Genomic DNA, 15,342 nt, shown 5'->3' with positions numbered 1-15,342 from the left:
CAGGTCTAGGAGCTGGAGGTGTTTGAGCCATCCTGTAAGCCTGCTGCAACCTCAACGCTTCTTGTTTCTCCATTTCATGCCGTTGAACTCTCTGCTGATGTTGCACGAAATGTTCGTTCATTTGCTGTAGATCGATGGCTCGCTGGGCCTGCGCCATTTGAGCAGCTCGATATTGAGGAGTCTGGACGGGAAAAGACCCTTGAGTATGGTACGCAAAGTGCCCAGGTGGGCCTACTTGAATTGGCCGCCCTTGAGCTTCCACATAGTACTGACCTGCAACAGCTGCAGTTCCATTCGGATGGACGGAGGCTGTGCCGTTGGCTTGGGTCATAGACACATTGGTTTGCGGCCGGATGGATTGTTGGGACACCTGTCGAGGGGGATGAGCCTGAGGAATGTACTGGAGCCCTCCACTAGGGTACTGAGCCTGGATGCCAAGTTGTCATAGAGCCGCTGCTTTTGCATCCCTAGCCGCTCCCGGCCCATTGCCGGCGAAGGTAGATACTTGATTTCGAGCCTGATGTTCCAGGATTGCACGTGTCTGATCGTCCAGTGATGCTTGATTGTAGGTGATCTGGTGACCGTTGGCGTCCTGGTAAATTTGAGCCCCAGACGGATCGGGATGAACCTATAAGGAAAGCGGGTGTGCGAGGCATGAGGTGGCGAGGGATCACGAGATGGAATGTGCGCAGAGACAGAGAGCAAGGTCAGTCATAGTTGTTTTCTGGATATTTGAGCAGCAACTCACCCCTATGGATCGGGGTGGACTGGACTGCATCCTCACCACGTCTACCAGACGCTTCCCTGGGAAATGAAGATAGCAGATACCTACCGACCTCAGGGCCTCGCTCGAGATCAGTGACAAGAGTCAAGACACAATATGCTGAACCCTGAATGTAGTCAGCATACAAGACCGGATCAAAGGAAGTGAACTTTTCGAATCCGGGGCGAGAGACAAGCTTATGATAATATCCGAGGCCGATGAAGGGTTCAGATCAATCAATGACTCACCTGTCAGGACGTCGACGTTGATCAAGAGGCTACTAACCACCACGACACGGCTTCGTCGCGTCGGTTGAGCAATAGATAATGTCTTCACTGAATGTCTCGAGAGGACGATAGAAAGAGCCCAAGGGCATGAAAGGAAGTCACAATTGGCCGCAGTGAGTAGGTGGTGATGTGGGATTATGTTCGTTTGGGCCTGAAGCAGTCCGTGATAAGCACTTCGCTCATCTACTCTAAACGGAGTCCCTTTGGGGAATCCAAGGGGCCGAGGGGGGGCCCATAGACGTCTTGACCATCTCGACTGGACCGCTAAAGAGTAGAGAGAGATATAAGATGTTCCCAACGATGAGGTTCAGATGAATCCGAGGTGGGAAAGACGTTGAACTTGAAACTTCTCGCCTCTTCTCAACGTCATTGTTCGCCACTCTGGAGCCCCATTTGTTTCATCAGCGTGTGGCGGTCTAATCCTCTGGCTGTGGCTGTAGTTGTGGCAAGCAGCTGCTCTCATTCGTACCGTATCGCATCACGGCGGGAAAGAAAAGTACATGTGTTTCTTGTAGACTTTTATATGGATTCACTCTTCAACAATCTATGTACAATTCGAGGATTTCAAACTGAGACCTAAACCAGAGTACCCCTGATACTGCGACTTGTCCCTTGAAGGCCAGTCAAGCGGACCAACCGGTGCAGCTCTATCCCAGGGCGTCTTACTGTTCCATCCATACTTCTCTCCACTGACATTGTCTAGCGGTCCAATAGAATACCCTCTATCCGGAACAGAGGGTCCAAGAGGGGGAGTGACAACTTGACTGAATGATCCGTCCGATAATGAGTCTAGCGAAGATGGATCGCTATTCCTGTGCCAGGTGGAAGAGCTTGCAGAAAGGGAAGATTGACTTGTGTGCCATATATTAGGGACATCAAATGGAGTATGGGAGAACGAAGATGATGTTGAAGGAGCTGAGAGATGCTGAGACGGTATAGGCGGAGGTGATAATGAATGAGTGACACCCTTGATGGCGACGACTGTTCTGAGGCTGAGGGAGGGAGGAGGAGCATCAGTCCTCAATCTAAGGAAGAAGCCAAGCTGTCTTACATGTCTATGAAGGCCGCTCCATCGCCTTTGAATTTCTCATCGACGAGTCTGAGGTACTCCATGGCTACCTTGCTGTCGATCTGCTTGGCAACCTGGACGATCAAATTCGGATCGACCGTGGCAGGCGCTGAGCTTTCCGAGTATCCTTGGCCGAATGTTGAGACTCGATTTGCGTTGGTGTCTCCTCCTCCACTCTCCAGTCGCATCGAGCTCCCTCGGTAGACTTCACTAGTCTCTTCACCTGTTTATCAGTTGACACGTTGCTCGATCACGGCTGAAGACTTACGATGCCCTGTTGACCTTCCCCACGAGATCCTCAATCGGTGACCCATCATCTCGAAGCCCTGCATCACCTTGACCACGACTTCCGCGTCCGATCGATGTACATAGTGGACGAAACCACAGTATGACGTTCCACTCTTTGGCGGCAAGACTTTGACCTGAAAGTTATATCGTGTCAGCGTCCGATTGAGATCTAACAGCTCATTTCCACTCACACCAGTATATGGGCCGAACACTGCGAACACCGCTGCAAGGTAGTACTCTGTTACGTCGCCCGTCAATCCACCAATGAATACCGTCGCGTTTCCTTCGTCAGACGCAGCGACTCTTGCGGGCCAACATCCACCAGTTGAAGGTGGCGCAACTTTACCATCCCTCAATCTCTGAGCTACTCGGATCTCATCGTAGCCAGCGTCCCAGGCTTGGGAAATCTCCCGTATCAACGAGGTGGACGCGTTACCCAGATACCCTGATCGAGGGAAATGTATTTTGACAATGTGCGTGGCGAGGGATATAAGCGATTCATCGGGATCCAGAGACGACAAAGCAGCTGCCACTTGGACAGGATCAGCCTCTCCAATGGAAAGAAGTGTCTGGAGAGCGTAGAATCGCTTCTCGCTAGTGCCAGTGTCGGAGGAGGAGTCAGACGGTCCATTAAACGCATCGTACGGACTGAGGATGGAATCTGAGACTTCGGAGCAGGCTGAACAGTGATGCAGGGAGAGGGCAGCGGAGGAAGTGGTGCTAGAAGGGGTGGAAAGTCGATGAGGCATGATGCAAATGTCTGTCGACAAGTCTTTGAGAAGTCTGAGATATAGACCGACCGAAAGGCGTTGATTCGCCGCTGCAGTAGACGACCGGCGCCGATCACGCAATGAGAGGGGTCCTCAATAACGAGCTAGCCGTGGCAGATATCGCAATGAGGCGGTAATGAGATCGGGTCGAATGGGAGGTATAATATCCCGGTGAAGTTAGGCTGTATAGGTGGTGCTTTGTAGAGCACAGAAGACAAGACTAAAGCTGACGAGCACGACGACTAGAACCACACCATCTACCTCTCTTTATACTCGACCATATAGCGATCCATTTGTCAGTTGGGAGAAGTGGGATAATCTTCAATGACCGCAAAGGTACTCGTTTTGACCCAAAATTCCTGCTTCGAGCCGCCACCCGAAAAACTTTGGGAGATAACGTGCTTGGGACATGTCGGCGCGAGGTGGGGGGCCCAGTGGTGAGCTGATCGCAGATCTCACGCAAGGACACACGAGCGTACCCGTGTAGTACAAATGGCCTGATGCATGACCGTGATCATTCATGGAGACCCGCAGGAGAATAATTATAGGCTTGGATAGTCAGATGAACGCCTCTCCTCATCTCTTTGGGATTCCCAGCAGCGGCCGCAAAGGTTCCCATGAAAGTCTCGTCCGTTGCTAAGAGGTTGAACTTGGTCAGCCAAAAGCCCTGCCGATGTGTATTGCAGACGTCCTCCAAGCTCAGAGCACGAGGCGCGCAATGATCTGGCCCAAACCGAGGACCCGACGGGATCTCAAACTCTCACTCACATCTCCTGACAATTCCTTTACGTGACCAAATTTCAAACATGCCAGCAGCCTCCTTTGTGGACATGCCGTACGGCAAATGAATCTTCTTGATACCCGACGTGGCATGAGCATAGTGCGTAGGGTCGATCGTGTCATACGGGTCGAGATGACGGTCCGATTCGAGGCCTAGACCATGTTCGAGTGACAGACTGGGATAGAAGACAGTATCAGAGTAGGACAGGGCAGAGATAACCATTCCGCGATTCTGTCGGACATTAGTCAGTCAGCTCACAAAAGACCGGGCTCGACTTCGCTCACAAATGTCTTTCTCGCTGTGAGGTAATCCAACATGAGGAGAGGAGTAGACATGTGGTACGACCGCAACTTTTCGTAATCTGGTGAGCGGTATTTACTCGTGGCGAATAAGGTATGCGCGTCATCCATGGCCAAGAGGACAGGGACTTGAGTCTGAGATGCGAGCGCCGTCATGACCTGTTCCAGGCCTTTGACAGCGTGCTCTTCCTTCTTGATTTTACGGATGAAATCGGCCAGCGTCCCGTCCTTATTCGGTGAGGGAATCTTCGAGAGTTCAGAACCATTAACTGAGGCTATGGTTTGAAGGATGTGCAAAGCTAAGGACGGTTGATGGAAGGTCTGAGATTCTGCATTGTATTCGTAGGAAAAGGTGCTGTCGATCCATGCGCCGGCTAGGAGGAGGTCAGCCACGATCGCTAATCAACGGGGGCATGCTCTCACTTCTCGGGAAGTATAGTACGATCCAATTATTGACCAGGGCCTGACAGACTGTCTGAAGAAGTAAGAAGCTCTTGCCACTCCCACGGTGTCCGGCTGTGCAAGCGTGAGCTAGGTTGTGAGATGAAGAGGTATCTCACTGAGGAGGTATCGAGCTTCCTCGGAGGATTGCGATGCGCCGCTTTCTAAAATATGCTTCATACCCAGTGTCGCATATCTCACGACCGATGCAGGAGGACCATAGCTCGTCAACTGGAAGAAGTGAATTTAGTCCCCCGGTCATCTCTCTAGACACTCGGCTCACCTCCTTGTCCAGTTGCCTAGGCAGGCCGAACGGTTTGAGTTCTCCAAGTGTAGAGACGGGAAATAGAGTCGGCAGCCCGACATTGTCCTCCATCAGACGTTCCTGAGAGCGTCTCAGATACCAGCGATCGATATAGTCTGATCAATGGCTTACAGGACTGAATTCGACTACTCCTGCTAGGGTCGGAATCTCAGATGCCATAGAGTAATCCAGCTTCGCAGCTTTACCCGCCTAGGAGATATAGGTAAGCCATGGGACAGTATGACCGACACCATACATGCCTTTGTTCCGGAGCCTCCTCCTCCTCCACCACTCATAACCTCTCGCTCGGGTCTGTTCTTTGTTAGAACGGTCTTCTTTTTGACCTGTGGTTTGGCGGCGGCTGAAGAGGAAGCTTAGCTGAGAGCTCTGGACGTTACGAATGCCGAGGACGGGCAATACAGGCGACCCTGCCATATAGTGCTATGGGAAGAGATGCGATCATAAGAAGTAAAGGCCGTTGGGCCGGGGAACGACATCCAAGGCAAGTCTTCAAAACACCTTGTCCTGAACTCACCATTCGTTTTCTTCTGCCCAACGCTACCGGCGCCGGCATGCATGGCGTTTGTAGATGCGAAAGTCCTCGAGGACCCAGCTATAGGAGCCAGACTCCTGAATGCCAGAGATCTCGACGCCATGGTGGATGATGTGTGAGAACTGTCAGTCGAATGCAGCAGTATATGTGTGATACAGACAGCCTGGCAGTCTCGGATATTTTGGGAGAAAATGCCACCAGATAAATACACTGAACATAAATATTCATCGGCCGTTTTAAAAAAAAGTTGATCAGATTTCATGTCCACTCGAGTGCTGCAGTTGTACCAGTCACAAGCCCATACGATGGCACCCACAGCATCTTCGTCCAGAATCAAATCAAAGCCTTATGACAGGGCGGCATCCAGCAGCTCAAAGGGCAAGGCGAGAGCTGAGTCGGCTATCGTCGCTGGATCATTGTCAGCGGGTATCAACATTGGTGCACCGTCCACGAAGCAGAAGTCGAGAAAGGGAAAGAAGGCATGGAGGAAGAACGTGGATATCACAGCGGAGGAACAGGCATTAGAGCATGCCAGGGAAGAGGAGAGAGTGACGGGGTGGGTCAGATTCCCGGAAAAAAGCTGGGATAATGTTACTCATGGGCTCACAGAGGCAAGCTGTCGGAAGCGAAGAATGATGCTCTGTTCACGATCGATACGGTCGGTGATGTTCAGGGTGAGCACGAACAGCCCCTGAAGATTAGATGAATGGCTCACACTGCGCCGTTACAGTCGCTCAAAAGCTTCGTCGCATAGCCAAGCCCCTCCGATCTCTCGCTGTCCTCAATGAACGCTCCGCTGTCCCCTCCTTGACTTCCCGTTCCACCTCGGCTGGTTCGAGCAAGGCAGTCAAACTATCTTCGAGCGAGAAAGCTCGTCTGCGTCGTATAGCACGAAAGACTCAACCAGCAGATGGGGAAACAATTCACTCAGCAGACATCAAGTCTACGACGGTCACATTGACGGACGCATGGTCCACTGCATCAGACCATTTACCCGTCAAGGCTAAAGGCGGTTTCGGAGAAGAAGGGATGGTCAAACGGCTCCCGAAAGCTCCAGTGACCCTGGCTAGACGGCGCGAGATGTACCTCTCGACTCAGGTCGAAGGTCAAGGAGCGGTTGAGACGCCAGAGGGTGGAACGAGTTATAATCCATCCGTGGAGAGTCATTCGAGATTGATTGATATGGCATTGGAGGAGGAGCGAGCGTTGTTGGCTAGGGAGGAGGACGAGGCGAAGAGGGTCAAGGGTGGTGAAGAGATTCTCAGTGCGCGTCGAGCGCCGGTCGAGGGAGAATATGCGCCAGGCATGACGGTAGGGCCTGGAGAGATGGAGGAGGAGGATGAGGATGAGGATGAAGACGAAGAGGACGAGGAGCAGCATCGCATTAAAAAGAAAGCAACCAAGCGCAAGACACAAGCTCAGCGAAACAAGGCTCAGAGAGCTAAGGAATTGGCCCGGTTGGAAAAGATGGAAGCGCAAAAGAGAAGGTTGTTGAAATCAGTCGGCAACGTCTCGGCGTTAGGGAAAAGCGCAGAGGAGAAGAGGGCGGCGATGCTCGAAGCGGAGCGACTGGCCAAGTTCACAAAGCGTGAAAAGGAAAGATTGGGCTTGAAGGGGGGCGAAAAAATCGGAAAGCACAGGGTCGGAAAGCCTAAAGTGACTGTTCAACTAGGCGAGGACTTGGCCGAGTCTCTCAGACAGGTCAAGGTGAGCTGCTCAGATGTTGTCACGGTCAATGAGCTCATGTCATTTCTAGCCCGAGGGCAACCTTTTCAAAGACCGGTTCCTAGCTCTTCAGAAACGAGCTCTGGTTGAACCTCGCGTTCCTCAACTGCCAAAGAAGCGAGTACGAAAGATGAAAGAGTACGAAAAACATGCCTACAAGCAGTTTGTATGATCACAGCGGGTGTAGCAGCTGTATGCACATCCTCGCACGCAATGTGCTCTTTACTAGATACCGCATGCATATGTACAAAAACTAGAAATACAGAAATCGTCAAATCGTCAGCTTGGCTCCGGCCAATACCACGATGAACCGTTCGAATGACCTCTCCGTTGTCTTTCGGTACATCATGCTCGACACTACGCATGACCCTGCCGAGTGTCCGCGTGTCCCTGCTCTGGAACCTTGTCATCCCCCTCCAGCGAGTTGAACCATTCGACAAATTCGTCTGCTCCAGTCGCGCCGCCCAACAATGCTTCCAAGTTGATTCCCCCAGGCTGAGCAGAGATCTGAGCCAAGAGCGCTTCGATATCTACTTCGCCTACGTGGCCTCCCGCAGCCGCATCCGGCAAAGTTGCAAGCGTAGAATCCGTGCCAACAGCACTCACACTCGCTGTGCTGACATTCGCAGGCGATTCCGAAAAGATCGACGGGGAGAACAAGTTGTTCTCTTCCATCGCTTTGGCAAGGTTCAACCCCGTTATACCACTCGTGCTAGCGCCATCCAGCTTTGACGAAGCCCTCGTGGCCATCCTCGGACTGGGTTGAGGCGTCTTGTTGGCGCCTGATCTCCCCCGCTTCTTCGGTGACTCAAATGCGGTCGGAAGCACAGGCCCAGACATGGATCCATTCGGGCGATGTCGTCTCGGAGAGGATCGAATGGGGAATTCGGGCTCGAGCTTGTTCTTCTTCGCCGGTGGTGGATCTGAAGCAGCTTGACCGGACCATAGCTCTGGAGGTCGCATCCGTTTGAATTCATTGAAGTATAGTCCGCAGGCTGTGAAGGTGATCAGACGAAGGCTGACCTAATCAGACTCACCGTTACAGACCTTCTTCATACTGCCATCCTTGAGCTTCTTTGTCCGCCACAACTCTGACTCCATCGCTCCGCAATTGGAGCAGCCCATCGCTGTCGACACCCTCGCAGTAGAAGTACTGCTCGGTGTAGGCGTTTCGACCGCCGGAGATTGCTTATCATCTTCACCAGAATTGGCGTCATGAGACGCATTCAGTGATGCAAAGGCGCTGGCGTTGGCAGGTATGGCTTTGATGAGCTTCAACAGCATTGGATTGTGAGCTAATTGACTGGCAAGCTGGGGCGACATGGTCCCGTCATACCGGAGGAGGTCGTGTAGTTTCTTACGGGATGGAGTAGAAGGAGGAGGCGACCGGGGTCGAGGTGCTGGCGGAGGTGTAATATCGCGTGATTTCGAAGCTGATGAGCGGTCCGCCAGGGATGGTCCCGAAGGTGGCGGTGGTGGTCCAAGCGTCGATGTCTTTGAGTAATTCGTTCGGTCATGCGCTGGGGACTGCGTCTGACGTGGTGGTGGTGTCTCGGAAGGAGGGGGACCGTTAGACGATGTGAGCGCCATGGGAATGGATGATGAAGAGGGTTGTGAAGGAGGCAGGGAAAGGCGATTTGAAGATGATGATGCCTGGTTCGAGGACGATGGCAGCGAGGACTTGAGCTCGCCAGGTGAAGGACGGACTGTGGACGCTGAGCTGGATGAAGGTGGTAATGGCATTGCGGCAGATCCATTGGCTCGTACCGGCGCAGACGGAGCTGTTGAAGCGGCACGTCGTATAGGTTCTGTCCGTGATACCGAAGCGCCCTGTGGGGGAAGTGCGACCGAATTGGTACTGCTCGAACCAGGTGACGAAGCTGACCCCAGACCCGTCCCACGACTCAATAGCTCTTCAAATTCTCTTCTCCCTTTGAACTCGTCCTTGCCTTCAGGATTTAAGACCTTGAGAGAGATTTGAACTTCCAATCCCCATCCACGCTCCCCATTATTCTGCGAGGCTCGACTCGCGGCTGCCATCAAGCCTTCTAACCCTCCAAGACCCGAAGATTCATTCTGGGAGAATTCTTCATCTTGAATCAGTCGACCGCGGATCAATGTCGATCCTGAGCCATGTTCCGCTAATGCCCATGAAAGAAATCCTTTTCCAGTCCATGAGCCGTCCTCAGGAGCAGAGCGTCCAGATGAAGAAGAAGAAGGGGTAAATGCATGAGAGGATCGAGGACGGAGTGAGGGGTCGAGATTGTACACTGAGAAGTCGAGTTTGGACGTATTCGGGATGCACTCGGGGCTGAGAAGTGGGATTCAGAAAGGGCGTTTCTGGTGGCCAGTTCAAGACAAATGCTCACCTCGCATAGCATATACCTCGAATGGTTGGTTTGAGATAACAGCTGCCCATCGGTCCGGCGGCCACTGTTTGCTGAGCAGGCGAACTTGAGGTGGATGCAGTCGTAGAGGAAACCGCAGAGTGAACGAATACGTCTTGCCTTTCTTGTAAGACGGTCACATAGCTCTGATTAGACGTGTCGATCGTATACAAGACTTTGACTGAGCGGCAAGCAATAAGAGATCAGCATCGCGCGTAATGTCCAGTCAAAATGGAGGATATAGAGCTTCAGTCGAGGGAGGGATAGCCAGCCGGGCTGGCTCACCCCAATTTGACTCACTTGGAAGCAAATGAATCTTGCCCGGAGATGGAGGCATCTTGTCCTACGGCTTTTCTTGCCCACCGTTTATGACTGACTCGAGGTAGGCCTCGCCGGCTGTCGCTGCCCTCTCTCAGTTCAAGAGAAATAATGTAATGTTCGAAAAGACAAACGGCAGAAAAGTCGCGTCCCACACCGGGAAAAGGCTCCACCACGTGGCAAGCCATGTCATTTTGGATAGCCGGAATCTGGTGGTGAAATCTCTTGCCATACCATATCAGCGACTTGAACACCAGCGTAACGAGCTTTAGCGACCGATAAAGACGGCGGGAATGATGGCTGAGAGGTAGCGAAATCTGCATTGAATTGCCCTACCTCGGACACCGATCCTGAAATGAGCAATCCACCACCGAGCTCCGGAGCATCAGGACCCACGCTGCGGGTTAAGACCCCTCGATTCGCTCATCACAATGTGGCTTTCTCGCCATTCTTTGAGGATAAGATAGCAACGGCATCAGGCGCCAACTTTGGGCTCGTCGGGAATGGCAGGTTGCATATCTTGCAAATGGGTCCTGGGGGACTACAAGTGGTCAAGTGGTGAGGGAGACCAGGATATCAAGATCTCTCAGCTGAGGGCTTTGATCGTAGGTTCGATACACAGGATTGCGTGTATGATGTAGCATGGAATGAATGTCATGAGTGAGCGAGGGACACACTTCAATTCCCTCGGAGCTAATATTGTTGCAGGAATCAGGTCATCGCGGGGTGCGGGAATGGATCTCTCAAGCTATTCGACACCACCTTGAATGTGAGTCCTCTGAGGAGGGATGGAAGTCTCTTGCTGATGACATTTTCCCTGTGTCAGGACTTTCCCATCAAAGCGTGGCATGAGCATTCTGCTGAGATCATGTCGGTGGACTGGAGCAATATTCAGAAGGACACATTTGCGAGCTCATCGTGGGACCATACGGTCAAAATCGTCAGTCGGGAGGATGATGCGAAAAGCCCAGAAACCGAATCTTACTGTCTGTTTCTCCCAGTGGCGTCTCTCCCGAGTTACGTCGATGGCTACCATCCCGGCACATCAAGGCCAAGCATATGCTGCTCAATGGTCACCCCGTCAATCGGATACTATCGCGACATGTGGTCAAGATGGCTTTCTTCATGTGTTTGATCTGCGAGCTCAGGAGATGCGTCCAATGAGCTCTGTCAAAGTCAGGTGAGGAAAGCTCCCTGCCCCGTCAATGGAGTTGCTCGCCTAACCTGGGTGACTCCAGCGAGACGGATCTGTTATCTTGCGATTGGAACAAGTACGACTCACTGCTAGCCACTGGCGGGAAAGACTCTACTATCACCATCTGGGACACGAGACAGATGGCAAGACCGGTTGGACAACTTGGCGGACATGCATTGGCAGTGAGGAAAGTCGCGTGAGTCGATGAACAACAATTGCTACGAGACAAACGTTACTGACTATTGTTATCATAGCTGGTCACCCCACCATAGGGATGTCATTGCGTCCACTTCGTATGATATGACATGTCGAACGTGAGTTGAGCGTTCGTTTGAATATCCGTTCCAGCTCGAGCTGATCCATTGAATACCAGGTGGAACACTTCCACTCGTTCGGAGAGGCGGGTGCATCACGATCATACAGAATTCACCATGGGTTGTGCTTGGGCTTTATTTGAGCGTGACTTGATAGCGGACTGCTCATGGGACGAGGAAGTACATGTCTACAGAGCGTAGGGACGACCAACTGTTGTATCATGAGAGAAGACGCATATTGCATTCATGCCCGGTTCGCCATATCACGTGACGTGTTCCTAGCGTGCCGAATATTTCGGGGCCGCGCACACCCGTCGGCGAGTTTTCCTTCAGAGCTGCGTTTGCCGAACAGACTTGCAAGTCTCTTCCATCTCGGAGAACATCTCGGAGGGTAGAGTGGCTGATAGCATGGAGATATGGCTGATGCAAGCGGCGGACGACTCGGGCATGTGCTATCGTTATCGCGGCTGAGGCGACACTAATCATCGTCTCGGCTGAGGTGTTGATCTCCAGCTGATATATATACTGATTGAATACCGACTTTTGAACATACTGACATTCACTTCTACAACCTGAACACAACTACTAGCAACCCTCCAGACGTTACCTCAAGCTGCTTTCTCAGTTCAAGCAATGATTCCCTCACAACCACAACTCCACCATGGTCGATGGGGAGTACCCCCATATTTCGACTATCATTTCAAACATTCCTTCTCTGGACCACATGTACCTCCTTCGACAGGCGAAGCAGCGGCTCATCTGGCATCCAATGCTGGAGCTGAAGCCAACGCCGCAGCGTATGCAAGGAATCTGCAGTACCACCATTATTATGGCAGAGGTTGGGGAAGGCCCCGTTTAGGTTTTGGAAAACGAATGATCTGGGTGAGTGAGCGAGCACACACGAAGTGATCGGTTCGAGTTGGGAAGCTGACTTTGTTGACTCCAGTTTGGTCTCGGTGCTCTTGCCGCTACGTGGTATTACAAACATCAAGAACGTGAGAAACGCTGGAGAGATCGTTCCATAGCGTATCCTCAGACTGGGCCAAACGTCCAATTCAATGGAGCTGAACCGGCGCATGAGACTGGTCGATGGAGACACTTTGAATGGGTCTCGCCACAGAAACCCGCCTATTCATACCCTATTCCTCCCAACGCTCCGAGCTTGACCCCTGCGACCGCTGTTGATTCAACACCGGCCGCCTCCGCCGTCCTCACCGAGCTCAAGCAATCTCCCTTGGCGGCTACACCAGTTGTGGAGCCCAGTCCCGCTGCGGCTGAAGACCGATCCCATAGTTGGGGCTGGGGATCTCGACGACGTAGAAGAAGAGAAGAGCAGGAAGCTAGAGAAGCCGCGGAAGCTGCCAGAGGATCTGACGAGCAAGAGATGAAGAGGATCAAGGAGGCCGTACAGGCTGTCTGGGAAGACAAGAAGGCTTCTGTCCTTCAGAGCCAAGACCAGCTGAACGAGCAGGTGAGCGAGCCGACCAGCAAGCATAAGGGCTCTCCCACGAGGCATACACTGACCATTTTGCAGGCTCGACAATATGCTAAGCAAAAGGTGGAAAAGCTCAGTGTGGCGCTAGAAGCATTAAGAGAAGTGAGTCGTTCCTGCTCAGAAGTACTTGCGGCCCGCTGATGAATCGCAGTCGTTGGAGTCTGAGACAGACAAGAAGATTCGGAGAGCCAATGAGAAGCTTGTGTGATCCCAAATAGACCCCTCATAATAGGCAGACATGTGTGATGAGAAGTCTAGACAATGGATGCGTTGAGTGATATCGTGTCCCTTTGGTCAAAGGCAGCTTTTGAACTATTTGCCAAGGTCATAAGGGATAGGATAATGGGTGATAGTGTGCGTTGCTTTGTCACAAGTCAACTTCATCCTGTATACCATATCTGTCCTGGAGGCCGGTAAGGTATCGGACAGCAGCTCCTGTCTTTGAGCGAGCCCGCCGCCGGCTTCTTGAGTCCTCGTTTTGAACCGAACATTATTTTCATAGATCCCCTTGTTCTCGTCAAACGCTGTCTATCTCAAGTTATAGACTTCATCATGTTCAAGTTGAACAGAGGCAATAGACTCTCCCTTGTGCCTCCTCTCCTGTCCAAACGATCCCGCTCTAGATTGTCAAAACCACCTCCCTCCGCCAGAGGTCACAATACCGAGGTGCGACTCTCGAAGTCACGGATAACTGACTGCTTTTTGCTGACTCGACTTTTGTCTCGTCACATTATAGAGTCAATCGCGTCCTCAATCTGTCGTTGTGTCCGCCGACGACGATATCAATGGACTCGTCGACAAGTTCAAGGATCCCACTTCCCCATTCTACATCGCTCCAGGTACAGCCGGACCAGCTCATGAAAATGATCACTCAACGTCGAGGGATCCAGCAGGCCAGAGGCCGCTGAGTCCCGCCACACCCTTGACTCCCACCCAGGGCCCAGGACCCTCGGGTACTGCTCAGAAGATCGCTTCGTCTCCCACAGATCAAATCCCTCCCCTCCCGTCTCCGTCCGATACGCCGAAACCTCGTCGTTCCACATCGGCGGCCTCGTTAACCCATCGACCTGAACTTGAAGGTCGAGCTCGAGCACCATCCACTACTTCGCATTCCAGGACGGAGAGCACAATTGGTAGACAACGTGGCGCATCTATCACCTCCAAAGTCGAGCTTGTTCCCGGTATGCACTCTCGTAAAGCCTCCGCTAGCTCGCTGCATCAACGGACCATATCGGTAGGCTCGATGCGAAGTCAAGTGCGGACGCCAGTGGTCGACCCTTCTACTGAAGAGGTATTGACCTCGCGAGACAATGGTTCAGAGACCTTGGCCGGGCATGACAGTGCTGGTCATCCATCCCGAGGACCCCGGCCACCCGTCGCCGGCTCTGCAGCCCTCGCAGCGGCATCGACTGCACGCGAGACGTCATTCTCAAGTTCTTCAGCTGCTGCATTCGGTGTATCGCTCAGTGCTCAAGACAGTCTGGCTGCCAAGACTTCAGCTAAGCAAGCCAAATCTCGTGAAGCAGCATTCACCTATTTCAAAGAGAATGGGTACGATGATATCGGCGTGTTGGAATGGCCGGTCGCATGGGGAGATTGCGACATGTTCCAGTGGGTCGTCGTAGAATCATTTGAATCCTACTGAAGGCTTCTCAGGCACGCCAATAATGTCCAATACATTCGATGGTTTGAATCGTCCCGAATCAAATACGGCGAAGCGCTGGCTCCGCTTCTTCCAGAGGGTATGATGAAGAACATGCTGGTAAGCTGCGTCTGATGTAGGGACTGGAGACAAAGGACTGATGGTTGACAGCGAGGCACAGGCAACGGGATCATCTTGAAGGATGTATCGCTACGATACCGTATGCCGGTGACGTATCCGGATACAGTGGGTTAAGCGGCTGCTCAAGAGATTCGATGAGACTGATCCATTTTCAGCTGCTAATCGCTTCAAAACCCCATTCAATCAATCAAGAGCGTGGCAGCTACGGCCTAGCGGGTGCATTCTGGTCAATGAAGACGGGTGCCCTGGTGGCTACCGGTGACTCGTGAGCTCCCTGATCGTGTCAGGTCGCAAGCAGCTGACCGATATCCAGGACGATCGTATTCTACGACTATGACCATTTGAAAAAGGGCTTCATGCCCGATACGTTCCGCGATGTGCTCTTTCAGCGCGCGAAAGGAGAAGGCGACAGGTCGCCGTAGACGGATACGATTTGACGCGAATTTCATGCTGGACATGGTTCACGAGTCGGACGACGGCAGTGGCATTCTCAATCACGATGCATAGATGCTACATGGTTCTGACCCCAGTCAATTGGATGCCTGACGATGGCCGGCATATTTTCTTCGA

At 52.4% G+C, this 15,342-nt stretch overlaps 7 protein-coding genes across 7 annotated transcripts; 4 read left to right on the top strand and 3 right to left on the bottom strand.

Annotated features, from left to right (window-relative positions):
• Positions 1–1,863: 1,863 nt before the first annotated feature.
• Positions 1,864–3,647, bottom strand: BD324DRAFT_116477 (hypothetical protein). Its single transcript, XM_022011944.1, has 3 exons — positions 2,599–3,647; positions 2,388–2,541; positions 1,864–2,342 (listed from the first exon to the last, which is right to left on the bottom strand). Exons 1-3 carry the CDS (start codon positions 3,154–3,156, stop codon positions 2,098–2,100), a joined length of 957 nt encoding a protein of 318 aa, XP_021869288.1. The 5' UTR covers positions 3,157–3,647; the 3' UTR covers positions 1,864–2,097.
• Positions 3,648–3,671: 24 nt separating this feature from the next.
• On the bottom strand, positions 3,672–5,767 carry BD324DRAFT_633792 (mitochondrial ribosomal death-associated protein 3-domain-containing protein). Its single transcript, XM_022016662.1, has 8 exons — positions 5,263–5,767; positions 5,135–5,154; positions 4,982–5,083; positions 4,818–4,929; positions 4,681–4,773; positions 4,243–4,631; positions 3,946–4,189; positions 3,672–3,813 (listed from the first exon to the last, which is right to left on the bottom strand). Exons 1-8 carry the CDS (start codon positions 5,435–5,437, stop codon positions 3,692–3,694), a joined length of 1,257 nt encoding a protein of 418 aa, XP_021869287.1. The 5' UTR covers positions 5,438–5,767; the 3' UTR covers positions 3,672–3,691.
• A 68-nt stretch (positions 5,768–5,835) lies between these two features.
• On the top strand, positions 5,836–7,501 carry BD324DRAFT_657521 (ribosome biogenesis protein Nop53/GLTSCR2). Its single transcript, XM_022018866.1, has 4 exons — positions 5,836–6,111; positions 6,165–6,229; positions 6,286–7,262; positions 7,312–7,501. The coding sequence occupies exons 1-4, from the start codon at positions 5,861–5,863 to the stop codon at positions 7,450–7,452; spliced, it is 1,434 nt and encodes a 477-aa protein (XP_021869286.1). The 5' UTR covers positions 5,836–5,860; the 3' UTR covers positions 7,453–7,501.
• Positions 7,502–7,504: 3 nt separating this feature from the next.
• BD324DRAFT_682976 (hypothetical protein) lies at positions 7,505–10,105 on the bottom strand. Its single transcript, XM_022019171.1, has 4 exons — positions 9,968–10,105; positions 9,650–9,848; positions 8,318–9,591; positions 7,505–8,275 (listed from the first exon to the last, which is right to left on the bottom strand). The coding sequence occupies exons 1-4, from the start codon at positions 10,002–10,004 to the stop codon at positions 7,638–7,640; spliced, it is 2,148 nt and encodes a 715-aa protein (XP_021869285.1). The 5' UTR covers positions 10,005–10,105; the 3' UTR covers positions 7,505–7,637.
• A 235-nt stretch (positions 10,106–10,340) lies between these two features.
• BD324DRAFT_643173 (WD40-repeat-containing domain protein) lies at positions 10,341–11,695 on the top strand (the record flags this gene model as incomplete). Its single annotated transcript, XM_022017529.1, has 8 exons — positions 10,341–10,543; positions 10,595–10,645; positions 10,694–10,754; positions 10,812–10,925; positions 10,987–11,165; positions 11,224–11,376; positions 11,435–11,494; positions 11,554–11,695. 8 exons carry the CDS (start codon positions 10,341–10,343, stop codon positions 11,693–11,695), a joined length of 963 nt encoding a protein of 320 aa, XP_021869284.1.
• A 370-nt stretch (positions 11,696–12,065) lies between these two features.
• Positions 12,066–13,266, top strand: BD324DRAFT_633786 (hypothetical protein). Its single transcript, XM_022016661.1, has 4 exons — positions 12,066–12,376; positions 12,441–12,965; positions 13,029–13,091; positions 13,141–13,266. Exons 1-4 carry the CDS (start codon positions 12,128–12,130, stop codon positions 13,195–13,197), a joined length of 894 nt encoding a protein of 297 aa, XP_021869283.1. The 5' UTR covers positions 12,066–12,127; the 3' UTR covers positions 13,198–13,266.
• Positions 13,267–13,313: 47 nt separating this feature from the next.
• BD324DRAFT_116254 (hypothetical protein) lies at positions 13,314–15,325 on the top strand. The gene is made up of 6 exons (XM_022011943.1): positions 13,314–13,655; positions 13,726–14,600; positions 14,646–14,751; positions 14,803–14,877; positions 14,928–15,037; positions 15,086–15,325. The coding sequence occupies exons 1-6, from the start codon at positions 13,542–13,544 to the stop codon at positions 15,192–15,194; spliced, it is 1,389 nt and encodes a 462-aa protein (XP_021869282.1). The 5' UTR covers positions 13,314–13,541; the 3' UTR covers positions 15,195–15,325.
• Positions 15,326–15,342: the final 17 nt, after the last annotated feature.

This window comes from Kockovaella imperatae (genome assembly GCF_002102565.1).
Source record: "Kockovaella imperatae strain NRRL Y-17943 chromosome Unknown BD324scaffold_12, whole genome shotgun sequence".
NCBI classification, from domain to species: Eukaryota; Fungi; Basidiomycota; class Tremellomycetes; order Tremellales; family Cuniculitremaceae; genus Kockovaella; species Kockovaella imperatae.
This window is presented reverse-complemented; position numbering and strand designations above follow the sequence as displayed.